The following is a 17,199-nucleotide window of genomic DNA, read 5'->3' on the forward strand; positions in this document are numbered from 1 at the left end:
GAACCAAGACATATGGAGAACACAAAAACCAAGGCAGTCCTGTGAACAGTAACATGCTGCACAGTTCAGCAGGAATTTCACATGGAGTTACCTCAAGCCCCTCCAAACAAGTCTACTTGTCTTACTCTTAATGCACTTCCCCCTCCTAGCACTCACTCCAAAACCAATCTTGTATCTTGTGATAAAATGCAGAATTACGAACACAATGCAAAATGTTGAAAAATAGTATTTATTAGCACCCAATTTACATAATTATATGGTACAAATGACACTTGCTGCTGCAACATTAAATAAAGCTGCTCTTAAAAACCATTGCTTATTTCTGGAAGTCCGTGTGATTTTGCTCAGCACAGAACGCGGGTACAGTACACAGATACCCCACTTCACTACTGTCATACCAACACAAATACCTGCATGGTTACCTCAATGGGGTCTCATTTTAAATGGCACACTAACATAAGCAGATCTATATAATTTTAAATGACAAAATATTTATTTGACTTATTCAGGCAAGTGAATGTAGCTTTAAATATAACCTACCCAAGAAGTTTCACAAAATATGAACTGCAGTGAAAAAGAGAAAATTCAGGGCTGCACTTGAGAAGCTCAAAATTACACTGGCATATTTCAAAATAATCTCCCTCTGAAGTTTCTATCTTTGCCATTTTAGATATTCATCCAGCATTTTAAACTACTGAGTTTTAGTAAGAAGTTTAATACTAAGTTTTTGAAGAAGCATTTCCATTTAAAGCAAAAATTTATTATTTAATAATAAACGCTAAACAAATCTTTAGAGAATGAATCGCTTTCATTTTTCTCAAGTCTCATGATTAATAATCCTTTTCAAAATCATGAAATATATTACATTTATGGATGCTTACTCCCAATAAAACTATTTCCTTCATAAATTAGAAAACAGAATTTCTCACTCAAAATAACATTCACTTTTGTACAACAGTCGCATTTAAACAAGGTAATTTTGGTGGTACTGCAATTCTGACACAGCCTTGTACTGAGCCACACAGAAAAAAATGACAAGCAGACTATCACACAACAAATAGGTATTTCTCATTTGGATCCAAAATTCTGCAAGACACTTGAAGCCCAACATTGTTTCAAAGTAGTCATTCAAAATTGGAGTATAAAATCATAACCTCAGCATTGTTCTGAAGGGGAATCTTAATTTCCTTTAGCTGTTTGTATATCAGCCACAGTAGCCTTTTCATATCAACAATCTGCCATGGAAGTGACCCAGAACAGAAGGGAAGCCACTGCAATTATTAATGTGTTAGTGGTTATCACCTATAGTAACTTCTAAAGAGAGCTGCCAGGTATTTCTAAGTTCTAGTAGAAAAGAAGAAAGTGTATTAATATAAGCAAAAACAACAACAAAAAAATTCAAGCTACAGTCCATATGGCAAAGAAATTTGTCTTTTTTAACCTGACAGTCAACTGAAGATAATTATGCAAAATACAATGCAAAGCTGACAAATGCCAACAGAGAACAGCAACAGCAACAAAAGTCATCTCATCATGGAGTTCCTTCTACAAGTTCTTTCAGATGCACTATTCAAAGAAAACATAGCAAAAGACTGCTTTTCAGTCTGCTTAGACTATAAAGGTACAAGAAATCATTAGATAACATGCTCAGTTTGCATTTCCAAAAGAAGTGCTAACACATATGAGACAGTTTTCAAAACTGATGCACATTTGCAAACATCCAACTGCAAGGAAACAATTCTAGGAGCCATACATCTGAAAACAAGCTACATTCGAAAGCATGTATCTTGATGACAGGAAGCATAAAAAAATAAATTCTTAATGGAAAAATATTAGCTTGAAGTTCATCATTTATCCCTTATACAATGTTTTTGGCTGCTTTTCACAACTAATCAAAAAATAATTACAGTATTTGGCTTGGCAGTAAGTTATCCTTTCCCTTTCCGAATCATACAAATCCAGCTGTATAAGTCTTTTCTCAACACCACAGTCTAATACTCTGGTGTGAGGACCAAGGGTTACTCAAAATAGCCAGAAAGTAATTTTGGAAGCTTGCAATTCAAACTTGAGGGAATCAAAGTAGACTAGCCTGGAGGACAATGTCAACACAAGACTTTGAGCAGCTCAAAACACATGCACAGGGCATGGTTTAAACACTGGTGTGACCTCTCAGGATCACAGCATGGGTTGGCAGCATGAGCAGGGAAAAACTAGTCTAACACACAATATCACAATCTACAGTTAAGCAGGAAGAAGTTGGGACAAGAAGAATATAAATATTGTTAAATGCCTTTTTAGCTCAGCCACAGTTTTGGATTTTGCAGCCTAACAACAGGTCTCTCCTGACAACAAACCAGATGAGATCCACAAATTATACTATTCAACTGGATTTATGTCTTCTGTAGTGGAATCTACATTCTCAAAAATATCTTAAACGCTATAGCAATTCATAAGCTCTCATAACTGACTACAGAGCAGCAAAACCAACAGGCTAAGAGATACACACCAGAATTAAATTAACTGGGTGTAAGGAAGAACAATCGGCCTTTTGGTGGTGAGAGGGATGGGGCTGAAGCTGAAACTCTGTCACCCTTCAAAAAACCACTCCAAGAGAAAAGTCAGTAGTCCTTTATGAAACTTATCCTGCAGTAAGAGCTCACTGCAGATGAGATTTTAAGACTCTCAGAAAATGTACCCTAAAGTAAAATTTAAGTGGGAAGATAAAAAGCACATATCAAAAGGATAGATAACCTGAACAGGTGTGGTCATTAGTACAGGCACAGACATTTTTTTAAACATCACATTTACAATCATCCTCCCTCCTGAGAACATTCCCACCGGCTAAACAAGTGCATTTGCCTGAACAACTATTTACACAAGAGTCATCCTAGTCCTTCCCCACCCTCCCCAGGAGTTTGTTCATTTGCTTCGCTGTTTAACATTATCTTTTATAATAGGGGCTATTTTTTGTAGAACACCCCTGACATAACTGGATGGATCAACACTGCTGTCCATCAGTTTCTCTGCTGCTCAGCAGGAACGTGGCAGAGGCTTTCACTGGCAGTTTACAGGCAAATTGTTTCTGTAACTGTCTCTAAGCTTAAAGACACTGATTATGAAAGAGTCAAGACTGTTCACCCATTGTAACTCTCTTCAACTAAACACATTGTCAGATTTAGATAAATTATTCTCAACACCTTCATGTGCCTATGGAAAAAAGGAGTTTCCTGAAACATCTGAGCATTTTTTTCAGGGATATCTTTTCATCCTTTCAGCCACTTGATAGTAACAACTATGTTAAGCATCTCTACGATGCTCATGAACTGCAGCTGCCCAAGAAAACTCATATTGCCATGCCAAAGATTGCTACATCTTATACAAACCAGTTTACCACATGGAAGAGGTTAACTATTGCATTCTGATTTCTTAATTTCTAACAGTGTAGTCCCAATCAACTTCCACTAAATGCCACAAATTTCAGCATGGAAAAGCACAATGGCTGCATTTTCTTCTTTAATGCATTTCGGGTTGACTAGGTATTTTCACACAGGCACCAAGCAGGCTCTTGGAAACCTGGGACAGTCTGCAAACACACTGCCAAGCCACAGCCTGCAAATGTTTCCAAATACACATCTTGAAAGGCATCAATAAAACCAAGACTTGATTATCCGATAGTTATGCCCACTTTTCAACTGCTTGTTTCCAAACTTGTGCCCATTAAATACTGCTCAAAAAGCATGTGAGCTTACAGAAATTGCTGCTCCCCAAAATTACATTGTTAAAATCTAAGGAGACAGGGAAAGGGGACACATCTGTGATCCAAAAAATGTACTGAAAAGGTAGTGTAAGTAAGTCCTTTATCTCTCACACATTTATTCAAAAGAACAATGTCTCTGGTTACTTTAAATTCACAACTGAAAAACAGTATTGTATGACCTAATCACAAAACTGTATGGTAAACACCACACACTTTAATCAAATTACATGGGACTCCTTTAACATAATATTATTTGAAAATATTTGTCCTAAAAAATAGCTTACAGTATATGGCATATAGTTCTACTGGCTTCTTGCTAAAGAACATATTTCATATGTTCTTTATAAAATAAAGATGAATGAGATGAAAGTGTGAATCTTTTATGTGGAAGTTTTCTCTCTGAGGCCCAAAAATAAATGCAGACACTAGGATTTTGTAAGAGTGACACAACATATCTAGAACTTCTTCCAAGCTACACCAAATCATTCTGTGCAAGAGTTTTGGTAACTGAATCAAACATGCAAAAGCAAACGGGCAAGTGAAGTAAATTAAGAGTAAAAGCGAGAGTATTTAAACCCAGTGGACCAACTTTCAACATACAGAAGGACTGAAAATTCTCCCATTAAATTAATTAGTAAAATCAAAATCATTAGCACAGGCTAACATACACAAAAAATTATATGAGCTAACCATTAAAAATTACCATGTAAATTAGATATGGGAAAAATAGTAATGGTAAAATGCTATATACTGATACTGCAGAAAAATGTTTTTTCCAAGAATAAGACTTGGGTCCAGTTTTGTTTACACTTTCAATAAACACATGTATCACACTAATGAAAGTTACTAATTATACTGAACCAGGAAGAACTGCACATAAAAGGGGAACATATAAAAATAATTCAGTGCCCTCAGAGGTCAGAAGTTCAAAGCGTGTAAGATCCAGGATAATCATGAAACAGGAATTAAGTCTCTAGATGCAAAAGAATAACAACATACTAAAAGTGAAGAAGAAACTTGAAAAGTAGCAATGCTCAAATGTTATTTAAAGGAGTTGTCATAAATAAAGAAATACGATTTAGGTTTGTCAGACATCAAAAGCTTGGTTTTCCTACACAAAAGCATGGCATTACAGAGGATAAAGCCAACCAAATAACAACCATACTTAACAGATGACCCTCAGACTAAGTCCAACAAATCATGCATGTGGAATGGTGGTATGGGCACTAATTTTTGGAGAATTTAGCTTAAAGGGTGAAAACAAGAAAACGTTGTGCAAAAAAAGCAGACTAAAAAAATAGCTTTAAGAAAGCAGAAAGGAATGAAAATATACCAACTTCCGGAACCAGTGTGTGCATGCAGGTTCCAAATTACAAGACTATGAAGAATATGTAAAATGGCACAAAACATGGCTTGGAATACCGGCATGAAGTTACAAAAAAGAGCTACTAAATATCACATAAATCCTCCTGCCAGCGAGATGTAATTATTGAAATAATCTTTAAAAGGAAGCCTAATTGTTTCAGAACATATAAAATCTCACTGGTCAAGACAATACCAGAATGCACAAGTCTACAATCCTGCTTTAGCAAGCAGATGGACTAGATAACCTAAATAATTTTTTCAACCCTATCTCCTATGATGATGCTCAGAAGATCTGACAGGCTCATGCACAATACCCTGCAGTACTACAAGTATGTGAGCAAGTACAGTAAAAAGACATTGACATCAATTATGAAGACAAGCACAAAAATATAGATATATTCCACAACCTCTTTGTAAGGCTACATTTGTTTTGTTTTGTTTTTTAAAGGCACCTCATCCTCTAGCTATTGCCAGCTTTTAAAAAAATCACTTTTCAGTTTGAGCAAGAGCTCAATAGTGAGAAGGAAACATCTTTCAATTCACATTTGAACAGCCACTTCTTACATTCCAATTGTAATCAGAATGACAGTCTTTAAAAACAAGCATGCTGGCCTATTAGTTTTTATGTACAGCAATTTAAACAACTGTGACTACATATTGTATTGTGTAAGCAAAAGCACAACATTCATTTCATACTCACACCATTACCCTTTGTATACACAAACTCAAGAGAACTCTTAATACTAAAACATTAAAATGCACCCATGGAGTCTTCCCTTACTAGACACATTTAATACATGTTTACAATATATATACACATATATAATATACATAACTTTTAGATTTTTTCAAATAAATCTTTGTAATTTTCTCTTCAAAAAGAAATAAAATAATGACACTGAAAGAATATGAGTCAAGTACACAGAACTCTCACAAAATTGAATGCTCAGTTTTGCAGCCAAGTTTCCTCCTTTTCATCATAACCAAAACATTTTATAAAAACTAAATAATCTGTATTATTATTGTAGTCATCTGTTTCATGGTAAAAGTTCTAATCTTATCTAAGGAAATATATTGCATATCAATATCATGAAGTGACATATGTGAATATTCTGAGCAATAAAAGGTATTCCAGGATATTTTAGCAGTACATATAATATGTTGCAGGCTCAAACAGCACAGGTCAACCTTTTATTCTAAATAATCTACTTGGTTTAAACTCTGAGATCAACTTCAAATGTGGTCCCATCCCCAAATGGCACTCTAAAAATGACATAGTCAAACCTTATGTTGATATCTTTCAATGACTCCTGATTACAAAGTGTCAGTTTAAAGGTAAAGATTTATTTATCAGTTTCCAGTCTTAACCTCAGGCTGGTATATGAAGAGTTGCACTGGGTTTTTTCCTACTCATATCTGCACCAGAAATCAACTCCAGCAGAAATTCTGCTTCTATTCCCAATGGAGATAAACATCAGCTTCGTGCTTATGAATAGTTATAATTCTGATGATGACACATAACAAAAGAATCCACTCACCTTCCTTTAAGAAGGGATGAAAAAACTAACAGATTGGATTAAAAGTTATTTGTCAAATCAACAGAGAAACTCTGAATAGATAAACAAAGCACATCTGTTGAGTAATTACAAGAAGCATTCATTCTTCAGGTAACCCAATCAATGGCACATACACCCAGTAAAGTGGACAAGGTAAAAAGCCCCTCAAATGGTGCAGCTGGGAAATGTATCTAGCAGTAGCAGAATCTCTCAAACTGATGGAACTTTGTATAGTTCCCACGAATTCCACTAAAAGGACTCATACAAAGCATCAGATTTAATCTTCAAACGAAGTATTTCACTGTTATCCTTAATGCCCAGAATGATACCCTTTTTAGCAGGAACAAAAAGAGGAGATGAATGTTTGATAGCTAAAATTGTAGGACAGCTTCTTTGGAAAGTCTTGTGATAATTTCTTATGCCAGATCTCCAAAAAGCAGCATTAAACAGCATTAAAATCTGAATAAGTTAAATTTGCTACTAAAGTATACACAGACTGTGTCAGTCTGTTGTTAATTGGGATTTAGACTAAAGGCTCAGTTTCTAGCCATACGCTAATACAGTCTTAAAAAAATTATATAAATTGTTTTGCAAACTAAATATTTACTGAGAAACACGGAAGATGCAACAGAAACTTTACTGCATTTTAATTTATGTTAGTAATTTGCTTTCCTTTAATTGCATTTATCTTAGGCTAGCAGCCAGGTGGCTGAGATCAACTATCCACTACTGCTCTCTGAACAAGATCTATTTTATTCATACCAAAGGGATGACAAGGTGCCTCTCACATGATATGAGCATGTGAACTGACTTTGAATCACTTTTTCCAGGTGATTTGAGTACATTAAGATTAAGATCAATGAGAAGCATCCCAGGAAGTTTCCCTCTTTTCCTACTCCCTGATGCAATTAGACCCCTTCTTTCCAGTACTCCATTTTATTAATAGAGAATATGTAGACCTAGTTTCACCCAAGGCCTGCCTGGACGAAAATTCACACCCTCTAAATAAAAGCTTTTTTTTTTTTAACTATTTGAAACTGAGAGATTCCAAGCTCTCAGCACCAGCTGAGCTCACAGAAACCAGAACAAATGTCAATTTAGAAAACAGCACCCTGCAAAACTAAACACTTACAAACATTCTCTGAATTATAGGGCAAGATAAAACAACTCATGCCCTCCTCTTCTCTTTTGTGCAGCTGGTTAAATATATACAAAGCTAAAGTTGAATGGGAAGCACTCTGTCATACAAACACTTTAGCCAGGGCATCTGCTCCTGCACTGGCAATATAACATTTGGATGGGTGGAATGCCACATCATGAATGGACTCATCAAACTTTTTGCGATGAGCAGTAAATTCTTGAATGCAGGTCTTGCTTTCAAGATTCCACAAGCGAATCGAGCAGTCATGGCCTAAAGAAAGGGAAAACAGTTTTCTTTATAATTTGCATGCCTTACAAGAGAAAAAAAAAAAAAAGAAATCTGAATGTACTTACTGCCAGACATCAAATACAAGCCATTAGGATCAACAGCTAAACTTGTAACTGCATCTAAGTGAGCCACCATGGAGTGGATCAGTTTTCCTTTGAAAGAAAAGATTTATTTAGGTTATTTTCTGCAGTTTGTTATCTGAATTCACTGCTTATGACCCTATCACAGCTGATATAAACACAAGAAGATCTTGTCCCACAGTTGAATCATTAAAATTATACAAGAAGTCAGTATTTTAATGTTTACAGCTCCCAAGAACCACAGTAGCAGTATCATCAACATTTATGAGACCTTTGCTTTAAGGCACCCTGACACTGCAATCACCGTGCATTTCAAATATCTGCCCCTTAAGTAAATTAAGTGAGTTCTCAAGTAAGATCTTGAATGGGAAGGAAAACAGGGGCTGAGCATACTAAAAGCAATGAATATAAACTACATGGGAATAGGGGATAATGTTAGTTGCCTCAGAGAGAATTAATGCTTTATCACAGCTTTTTATAATTACAGCAACGATTTCATGTTAAAAGTAAGAGATCATGGGTCAAATGTGGCAGAGGCCTAGGAAGCACTAAAGGATTGCCAGAGGTTCCTGCTCTCAAGAGCAAAATAGTAGACAACTAATAGAAGAAACATAAACCTAAGAATATGAAGATTTTGAAAAAGATGCCTTTTATGTTATATATTTATAAACCCCCTACATAGGGCATTCTAAAAGAATGGACAGAGAGACACAGAAAAGAATGGGCAGAGAGACTTATCACTTTGCCAACAAAGCTTTAAGTGGGCTAGCAATCTTTAGACTCTATTGGTGATGAGAGATTTCTGCTTCAGAGGCTATCCAATTCTTGATATCCCTCAGCATTTGTGTGAATAATACTGGGAATATGATTTATATTATACAATGGCTATGGCTAAGACCTGCTGGAAAGATGCATACCTGTATTGTTGTCGTAGAATTTGATGTGTCTGTCTTCATGAGCAGTAATACTAATTGGAAGAGTTGGATGGCTGATGACTCTGTTTATCTGACAGGAAGAACTGACTGCTAAGAAAAAACCCATGCACATCAGTATATGTAAATTGCTAAGTTCTTTGAAAGATTGCTACTAAGAAATAAATACGTAATCAATCTAATTTGCAAAATACTTCTTACGTATATATCCCGGAAACTCAGCTAGCACCTTATGTTATACACTTTCCTCTAAAATACTTTCCAAACTGCACAGGACAGAGACATACATAAAACATATGTATGCCAAATAAGGTTCAGCTTTTGGATATGGTTTTACATAGCACATCAGGTAAAAATGTGAAATCAAAAACTGAGTGAAAACACCTCATTCACACACATTCCTCCTCTTGCCAAGTCAAACTTTTTTCATAACATACAGGACAGGAAAATAAATACTGCAGGCAGTATGTTTGAAGCAAACAAAATCTACCTCTTATTATCTGATATATATGTAGTGAAATTATTATTAAAAAAAAAGATGCTAGACTATTCATAGGAGAGCAAATTTCCTCGCCTTCAGTAATTCTGAAATAGCATGCATATATATGTAGATATATATATATATATATACACATAGAGAAAAAAAGTATAGGAATTTTCTGGCTAGAAATCCAGGTATTGCTGTGATACACAGAGGGGTCTTAGGAAACATAGATTATGACAAAACCTGCAAACAGTCATTAAACAGAACGTCAAAATACAGATATTGTCTTTCCTGTTGACTGTATTTAGCTAATTGCTTCCAAAGAACATTCACATCATTTAATCAAACTTCTTACTATAATAAACAGAATACTACTGAAGGTTCACTTACTATTGAAATGGTAAAGATTTCATTTTACACCTTTCTATAAAAATCTGAATCATAAAGCAGTGTCATCATTCACAGGACACTCAGAAATTATGAAAGTATAAATCAAGGAAAATAACTCCACATTCATATTAATAAACTCTGCTACAATTACTAAAACATGAACCCTCATCATAGCCAACCATCCTCAACAGTTTGAAAATGCCAAGCAGAGGCTTATACTGAGCAGCAGAGTCTCTAAGTAGTGTGGTAGGGCATTTCAGGTGATATTTTCCTCTTGTCTAGCTCTTGTAGAAATAACAATTTATTTCTTTAAAATACATGTAAGCTTTAGAGTACTGTTACATAACTAAAGATACTAAACAGGGACTGCTGGTTGCCATACCAGGGTCTCATTTTCCTAAAGGAACATTACAGAATTACAGCAAAGAGGAGGAGGTGAAAAAAAATAGAAGGGAGAAGGGGAAGGAAGAAGAAAGGTGGCTTCCACTAAATTGCATTAACTAATTTAGAACTGGTTTTTTATACAAGAACAAAGATACGTGTTAAAAGAAGAAATCCAGCACAGTAAGGAATAACCTGAAGAAAAGATATGGCACTTCCCATTTGCTCTTATAACATGACAGTCATTTAAATATTTTAAAACACACAAGCAAAGCCAACAAGAATGGCTCAGTCCTTTTAAAAAATATAATTAAATAGTAGAATTCAGTGACATAAAACCCTAAGGGTGGGGGAAGAAATATCAAAACTTTAAAACACTCAGTGTTTTACCACTGTGGCCTGAATATGAAACCTTAGGCTTCAGTTATTTCTGTTTTTTTCTGTAAAGTCAGGGTAAAATAATTTACTAATAGCAGGCTCTTCACAGTAATAGTGGTCACTGCCATGATCCAAGGCATTATATGGGACTTTGTGAATTAATACACTTTCTCTGGAGCTTTGCTTTCCTCCTATAGCGAAAATTTCAACTAAAGCCCAAGCCCAAATGAGCAAAGAGTGCAATAAAGCTTAGAAAATGGATACCTCTGAGGAAAAATACAAAAGAATTGGCACACACTCCCAATTTTTAAATAAATTTACCATCAAATTTTCCTAATATTGCCTCTATTTGGAAATTTTGGACTGAAGAGAAAATGGATATATTGAATTTGCAAAGATCACACAGCTGTATTAAAGAAACTTGTGCTTTTTCTCGCACTACTACGCCTTGAAGAGGAATTCAGAGTGTGAGCTCATTTCTTCTATCTTATTTCAAAAGTATGCACACACTTCTGCTACTGCAAAACCCATGAGGTCTGTTGTAGTAGTAACAATTTACTGCTATATCTCAGAACAAAGCTTGTAACATAATTCACCTTATAATTTCTCAAGACAATGTCTGTTCTTTGGAAACACTGAAAAGATTATCAACAGTATCAATCTTAAACAAGCAAATTTTTTTCCTTTGGTAGGTTTAGGGCTCTGATACATACTAGTATCCACACTGGACTCCAGGGTAAGAATTCGTTGCCGTGTCTCCATGTTAAAAATGCTAGTGTGTCCACTGTTAAATGATGCTACCATGAGGCTTGGGTCACTGCTCACAAGGTCTACTGATGAGGGGATTCCCATTTCTAGAAAACAATGTAGAGAAGATGCAGTTGGTGTAAAGAAAATTTTTAAAAATTAAACAAAAAAATCATTAAAAAAAAAAGTAAGCACTTCAACATCAAAAGGACCACAATTATGAAAGGAAAGGTTGCATTCTAAAATATAAATTATGCCAATCTAAATATCTTTGTCTGTATGGTAACTATTTTAATCCTACTTTTTTTGACATGTATATCAACAACATTCTTTACTAAGATGCTGCATCTGGAACTGCAGTTGTGCAGAAATCTACTTTGAAATTAAGAAAGCAAGAGCTCCCTGGCCCCTTTTCCTTCCTTTAACTGTAACAATAATTCTCAAAAAAACTCCACCAAACTCCATTACTTTAAGTAAAAGGACATGAAATTGAAGTGGTACAACAAATGATATGGCAGATGATTAACGTTGTTGTAATTAACTTAGACAAAATCAGAGCTTAAAAATCACCAAATTTCTCTAGGTGCAGATTTGACACACTGGAAGTGTCCTAATGTAAAGTTACATAAATACATTATAAATTTATGTATATACATACAATATATTTATTACGTTATATCATAATATATATAAACACATATAAATACATAGATAAAATATAAATAAATATATATATCTAGTATTTCAAAGTTGCTGCCTATTGTGGTATATATTTGATCTCCTTATACTGTATATATCTGCACACTACAGGACAGAAGATCAAATCAGCAAAGCTTGGGCATAGGATTTTAATCCTCAAATGTCCTGTTCACCACCTGCTTTGTGAAAGAACACCAGTTGCAACAGATGCCAGGAAGAGGAGGAAACGATAGAGAGTGAGAAACTGAATTTTAAGCGACCTAATGTTGGATCATAGATTCAGATAACACAGGAATACCATCACATCCCTGTAAACTCTCTAAAGATTCAGGAGAGAAGTATCTTTCTGAGACACAGGACCTCAGGAATATTTCTCAGGAATGGTGGTAGTTTACCTACAAGTACTTGAAAAAAAGCCAAAAAAAGACTGGTGTGAGAAGAAGACACATTGTTTCTCAAGTGACCTTTTCTACCACTGCCATGCGTGCTTATCTGCAGCTTCCTGGTAAGCCTACAATGGTTAATCTAAAGGACTTGAATAATGAATGATGGATATTTTAAGGGGTTTATTCAAGGTTATCAATAAGCCATAGGAAAACTGAGTTTTCAGTCCTTGTATTTCACAACTGGGCTTCATTCCAGTTTAGAATACAAAAAAGCCCTAATATTAGCTCTGTGAGGCAAGACTACTCCTCCTACCCCCTTAGTTTAATAATTAAAAACAAAATAACTCACAGTAACTCTACCAGGAAGTTTTCAAAGCAAGCAGATAGGCAAGCTGGCAATAAGAAGCCTGCATATCTTTAGAAACATAGTTTTGCAAAAACTAAAATACATTAAAGGTTTTTATTTTGCTCACTCTAACTAACAAGCAGAGGCATATCTGACCAGCTTTACTCTATAATTTGACATGTCCGCTCAGCTGTGACAAGGTTTATTTTGCCTCAAAGTTTTTCTGAAGAGACAAGGAGCTGTCTCAGCTCATGGGCTGACTTTAATGACTATCAGCTCTAAGAGAGTTTGGCAATGTCAGTGGGCTCATTCCGGAGCACTCTGACTCAGACAGACAGCAACTTCCAGAAATTAGATTCTAACCAGTGGGATTTTCACTTGTGCATGACATTTCAGTAACTAACTCCAAAGAATTATTTTTTTCAACTAGAAGTGTTGAGAATCACTAGGTTATTGTTATTTAGTTAATTGCAAACTCAGAAATTAAATTGGAATCTCTGTGTTAGAGGCACAAGGAACAAATCTGGGAGGTACAATGACACTGGCCTGAAATTAAACACTCGTGACTCCAAACTTCCACTGGGGAAAGAAAGGCTTTTTATTCTGGACAAACCAAAAGCAAGGGCCTAGTGGAAACTCAAGTCTGAATCTGAATTATGGAGTTAATACATTATCCTCGATGATGCCAGTAAAATCAGCACATCATCTGCAGCAGCTGGCTTTTAGATGTATCCATGTAGGTATATACTCAGGTAATGTCAAAGAAGGGTCACAAAATTTACTCTTCCCAAAAACATTCATAAAGATACAAAACTCAGAAAGAAGTGCAAGAAGCATTTCTATTCAGTAGCCAATTACGTCAGTCTGAACAGTGCTGCTCATGAACTTCTGGGTAGGGTAATTTTCTGTACCTTGATTATCATTAAATATATTGAGAGCTGGAGCAATTTCTGTAGCTTTCCATAAACGTATAGTGCCATCAGCTGAACAGGACAGCAAACGCTGGTGAGCTCCACTGTAAACCAGACCCCACACTGCATCAGTATGGCCTACAAAAGCACCTCTTAGAACAGAAGGATCTGTGAATGAAACACAACAAAACACATTTCAAAACAAAACCTGAATTAAGTCAATAGCTGTAGCTTAGCCTGTGTTTAGGCACCAACTTTTGGAAGATAATCCACAAAAAACCCAAGATCAATCACATCATATAAATATAGAAGTCTTAATTATTCTGGCATTAAGATGGTTGAATTTCAGCAGCATATGCGACATTGAATTACTCAGTTTACAACTAAAGGAACAAAAGAATGCTTCAGCAGAAGGGACAGTACTGACTTTGGCAAAACACATTTCACTGTTAAAATTCACTTTGAAACAGCCATTAATGCCACAGCAGTCCCTTTTACGCAGAAGTTAGCTTTGAGGCCAACTGCATCTGAAGCTACTAGAAGCGAAAAATAAATCATAAAATCCAGACACAAGGCTGACATCCATGCAGATCTAGTAAATTTTACTGAACTGGGCCTTTTTAGCTGCTTCTAGCCAACATTAACAACTCTGGTCTCAGATTATAAAACTTTTTAATCTCAACTCCACAGAAATTTGTCAAAGAAAAGAACACTAAATACGCATTTCCTGTACCTGCCAATTATCAGGTTTAGTCCTGTACTTTTAAAACCTGTACTTTAGACTAGCTCTTTCTCAAAACTATGATGAGATCAAGGCCTTTTTTAAGAAAATGACATTTTATCTTGCCATCAAGCAGCATCAGCATTAAAACAAAAGGTTACTGTAAGTCATTGAAGATAACATTCAATTTGCTCTTTTAAGCTTTCATAGAGCATTATCTACAAATTACACTATTTGAGTGCCATACCATTACTGTCACTAAACTGATCATTTCGCTGCTGCGTGTGACAGTAACTTACCATAAGAGTCATAGGGGTCGATGTTTGGGTTGGTTGTGCTCCAGCCATGGATGAGGCCATCCGTTCCCCCACTGTAGCACTGCTCACCATTGCTGCTCATCACCACACAGAGCACTGGTCCACTGGAAGAAAGCCCCAAAGAAACACTGACTGTTAACATTTTCATTACATGAAATGCAATGTCAGTCATCAGAATCCTCAAATTTCCATGTTAGGCATCATTCACTTGCTGCATGGATTGCAACAAAAACTGCATAATGAAATCATATGCTACAAGATTTCCCACAAAAATACCCTCCACAATATCTCTTAACACAACTACAATTAGGACAATTATTCATTATGCACATGAAATGTGAAAACCATCACAATTTAAACTCTAGGATTTTATATTTCACATAAACAGATTTTTTCTCTTTTCAAAAGATTTAAGGCTCTTTCATGAAATTATCTCAGTAGATTTAAATTAACTGCATTCATCCTTCTTCAGTTTCATTCCACATACGCAAATATGTGGCAAAAAGGCAAAAGCTGCAATGATGAACAAAATACCTAATCAAATTTGAACTAGATCATTTGTAGGTTTTTCATTGTAAAATTGTGGTGTATCAGACTTAAGACATAAATATGCAGAAAGAAGAAGAACACATGCAGATATTCTGAACAACGTGGGAACAAAAAGCATCACATGAAATCAGTAGTTGATAAGGTGGAAATTACTTTTTAAAAAATTCTGTTTCTGTTCAAAAATCTATCTATCTTTCTCAAAATATGACAGTATTTCTCAAGAAATACTTACTTATGTGCTCGGAAGGTATATATGGGCTCTACATCAAGAGAAGCACTCCTAAATGAAGTATGAAAAAAATGTTAACATGCATACCATCTTACACAATGCTTTACAAAAATGTGCCAGAACTGCTGAATTCTTAAAATCCCTGCTACATCTTTTGCAGTGTTTCTCCCACAAGTTCCTCTCCCAACATGATTTTTCACGTGTCTAGGAACTATTTGCAGTCTTTCAAAACACAATAGGATTTGGTGTTTGGTTTTTTGTTTAAAGACCTTCAAGGCAGTCCACAGACCCATCAAACAAGCAGGCAGGTACATCAGTGGAGCAGAAGGAATGGAGAGACATCAGCATCACATAGAATGTATCATTAATTGTTCCTATTAGAGCAAAGGAGTTATGGACTCATAGTTTTTCTATCAACACTGAAGTGCTTCCAAATTTGCTGCTCTGGATGTTATCAATCCAAGGGAGAACTCAATTTTTGCCCAATTCTCTTCAAAAAGAACCACATTAGGCCCGCTAGGAATTTCCTCTCATTTCTGCAAATTCCTAGCAATTTGCAAGAGACAGTGAACAGAGGAACCTGGCAACATCTCACTTTCAAGCTGTACACATGTATATGCATGTATGTGTATACATACACATGCATATATATATATATAAATGCATCCTATACATTTATATACACATGCAAGCACACTAACAGGCCGCATCCAAATATTTCACTAGTAAATTAATTCGTCAAGTTATCTGCAAGGAAAATATTAAAAAGTGAATGGTTTTCCTCCTCACAAACAAAACACATTCACCAACACACATGGATTTTTTTCTGGCATTCTTTAGGCATCTCCACCCTTCTCTGAGAGCTTGTTTTCCTACTCTTAAATTCAGGGAACACTTTCCATTAACTGCAAGAGGCATTCAGTGAAGTAATATCTGGGGGGGGGGGTTTCTTCAGAAATTAAAATTGTTTTTGAATAAAAGAAAGAAAAAGAATCTTACTTTTTTGCTGGGGCTGTTTTTTGTAAATTCCACATTTTTAATGTATGGTCCTCTGAAGCTGTTATTAAGACTGGTTCAACCGGATGAAAAGCGAGACCTCTTATTCCATCAAAGTGACTTCTTAATGTAAATTTGGGGTTCCAAGTCTTTCTCAATGCATCCTTATTGTTGGCTATCTAATAAAAAAAATGCCAAACTTGTAATTAAGCTGGAAGGCACAACAAAAGGAAGAAATCAAAAATTTAGTTTGGCATTTTCAGAAGATGTCAAATTACCTAACTCACTTTTCACAATACCCTGCTCTCAAACAACAGTCCACTTAACACTAACCAGACACTTCAAAATGAGAACCAAGGTAGACCTATTCCATACAAGTAATGTTACATCCACAGCAATAAATTCTATGCAAATCTGAAATACTCTCATGTCTGTAATATTACACACTTTAAAAGCATTGAAACTTCAATGAACTCACTTAAATATTTAAAATTTGATCTATACCTACTGGTTCGTTCACTTACAAAGTTGGGCTTGACTCAGCAA

General features: G+C 35.5%; 1 protein-coding gene across 4 annotated transcripts in view; it reads right to left on the bottom strand.

Moving 5' to 3' along the window:
* Window positions 1–213: 213 nt before the first annotated feature.
* Window positions 214–17,199, bottom strand: part of STRN (striatin) — a 67,505-nt gene continuing 50,519 nt past the window's right edge. For 3 of the 4 annotated variants that reach the window (XM_088161356.1, XM_014876692.2, XM_014876684.2), the window contains 8 exons: window positions 16,657–16,832; window positions 15,661–15,708; window positions 14,862–14,983; window positions 13,842–14,009; window positions 11,466–11,606; window positions 9,105–9,212; window positions 8,173–8,259; window positions 214–8,089 (listed from right to left, as the gene is read on the bottom strand). In XM_088161356.1, the coding sequence (XP_088017482.1) occupies window positions 7,920–8,089; window positions 8,173–8,259; window positions 9,105–9,212; window positions 11,466–11,606; window positions 13,842–14,009; window positions 14,862–14,983; window positions 15,661–15,708; window positions 16,657–16,832 (1,020 nt within the window). In that variant the 3' untranslated portion in view covers window positions 214–7,919. The remainder of the gene's footprint in view (window positions 8,090–8,172; window positions 8,260–9,104; window positions 9,213–11,465; window positions 11,607–13,841; window positions 14,010–14,861; window positions 14,984–15,660; window positions 15,709–16,656; window positions 16,833–17,199) is intronic. The other variant, XM_014876708.2, reaches the window with a different exon arrangement.

Source organism: Sturnus vulgaris, chromosome 3, assembly GCF_052056855.1.
Source record: "Sturnus vulgaris isolate bStuVul1 chromosome 3, bStuVul1.hap1, whole genome shotgun sequence".
NCBI lineage: Eukaryota > Metazoa > Chordata > Aves > Passeriformes > Sturnidae > Sturnus > Sturnus vulgaris.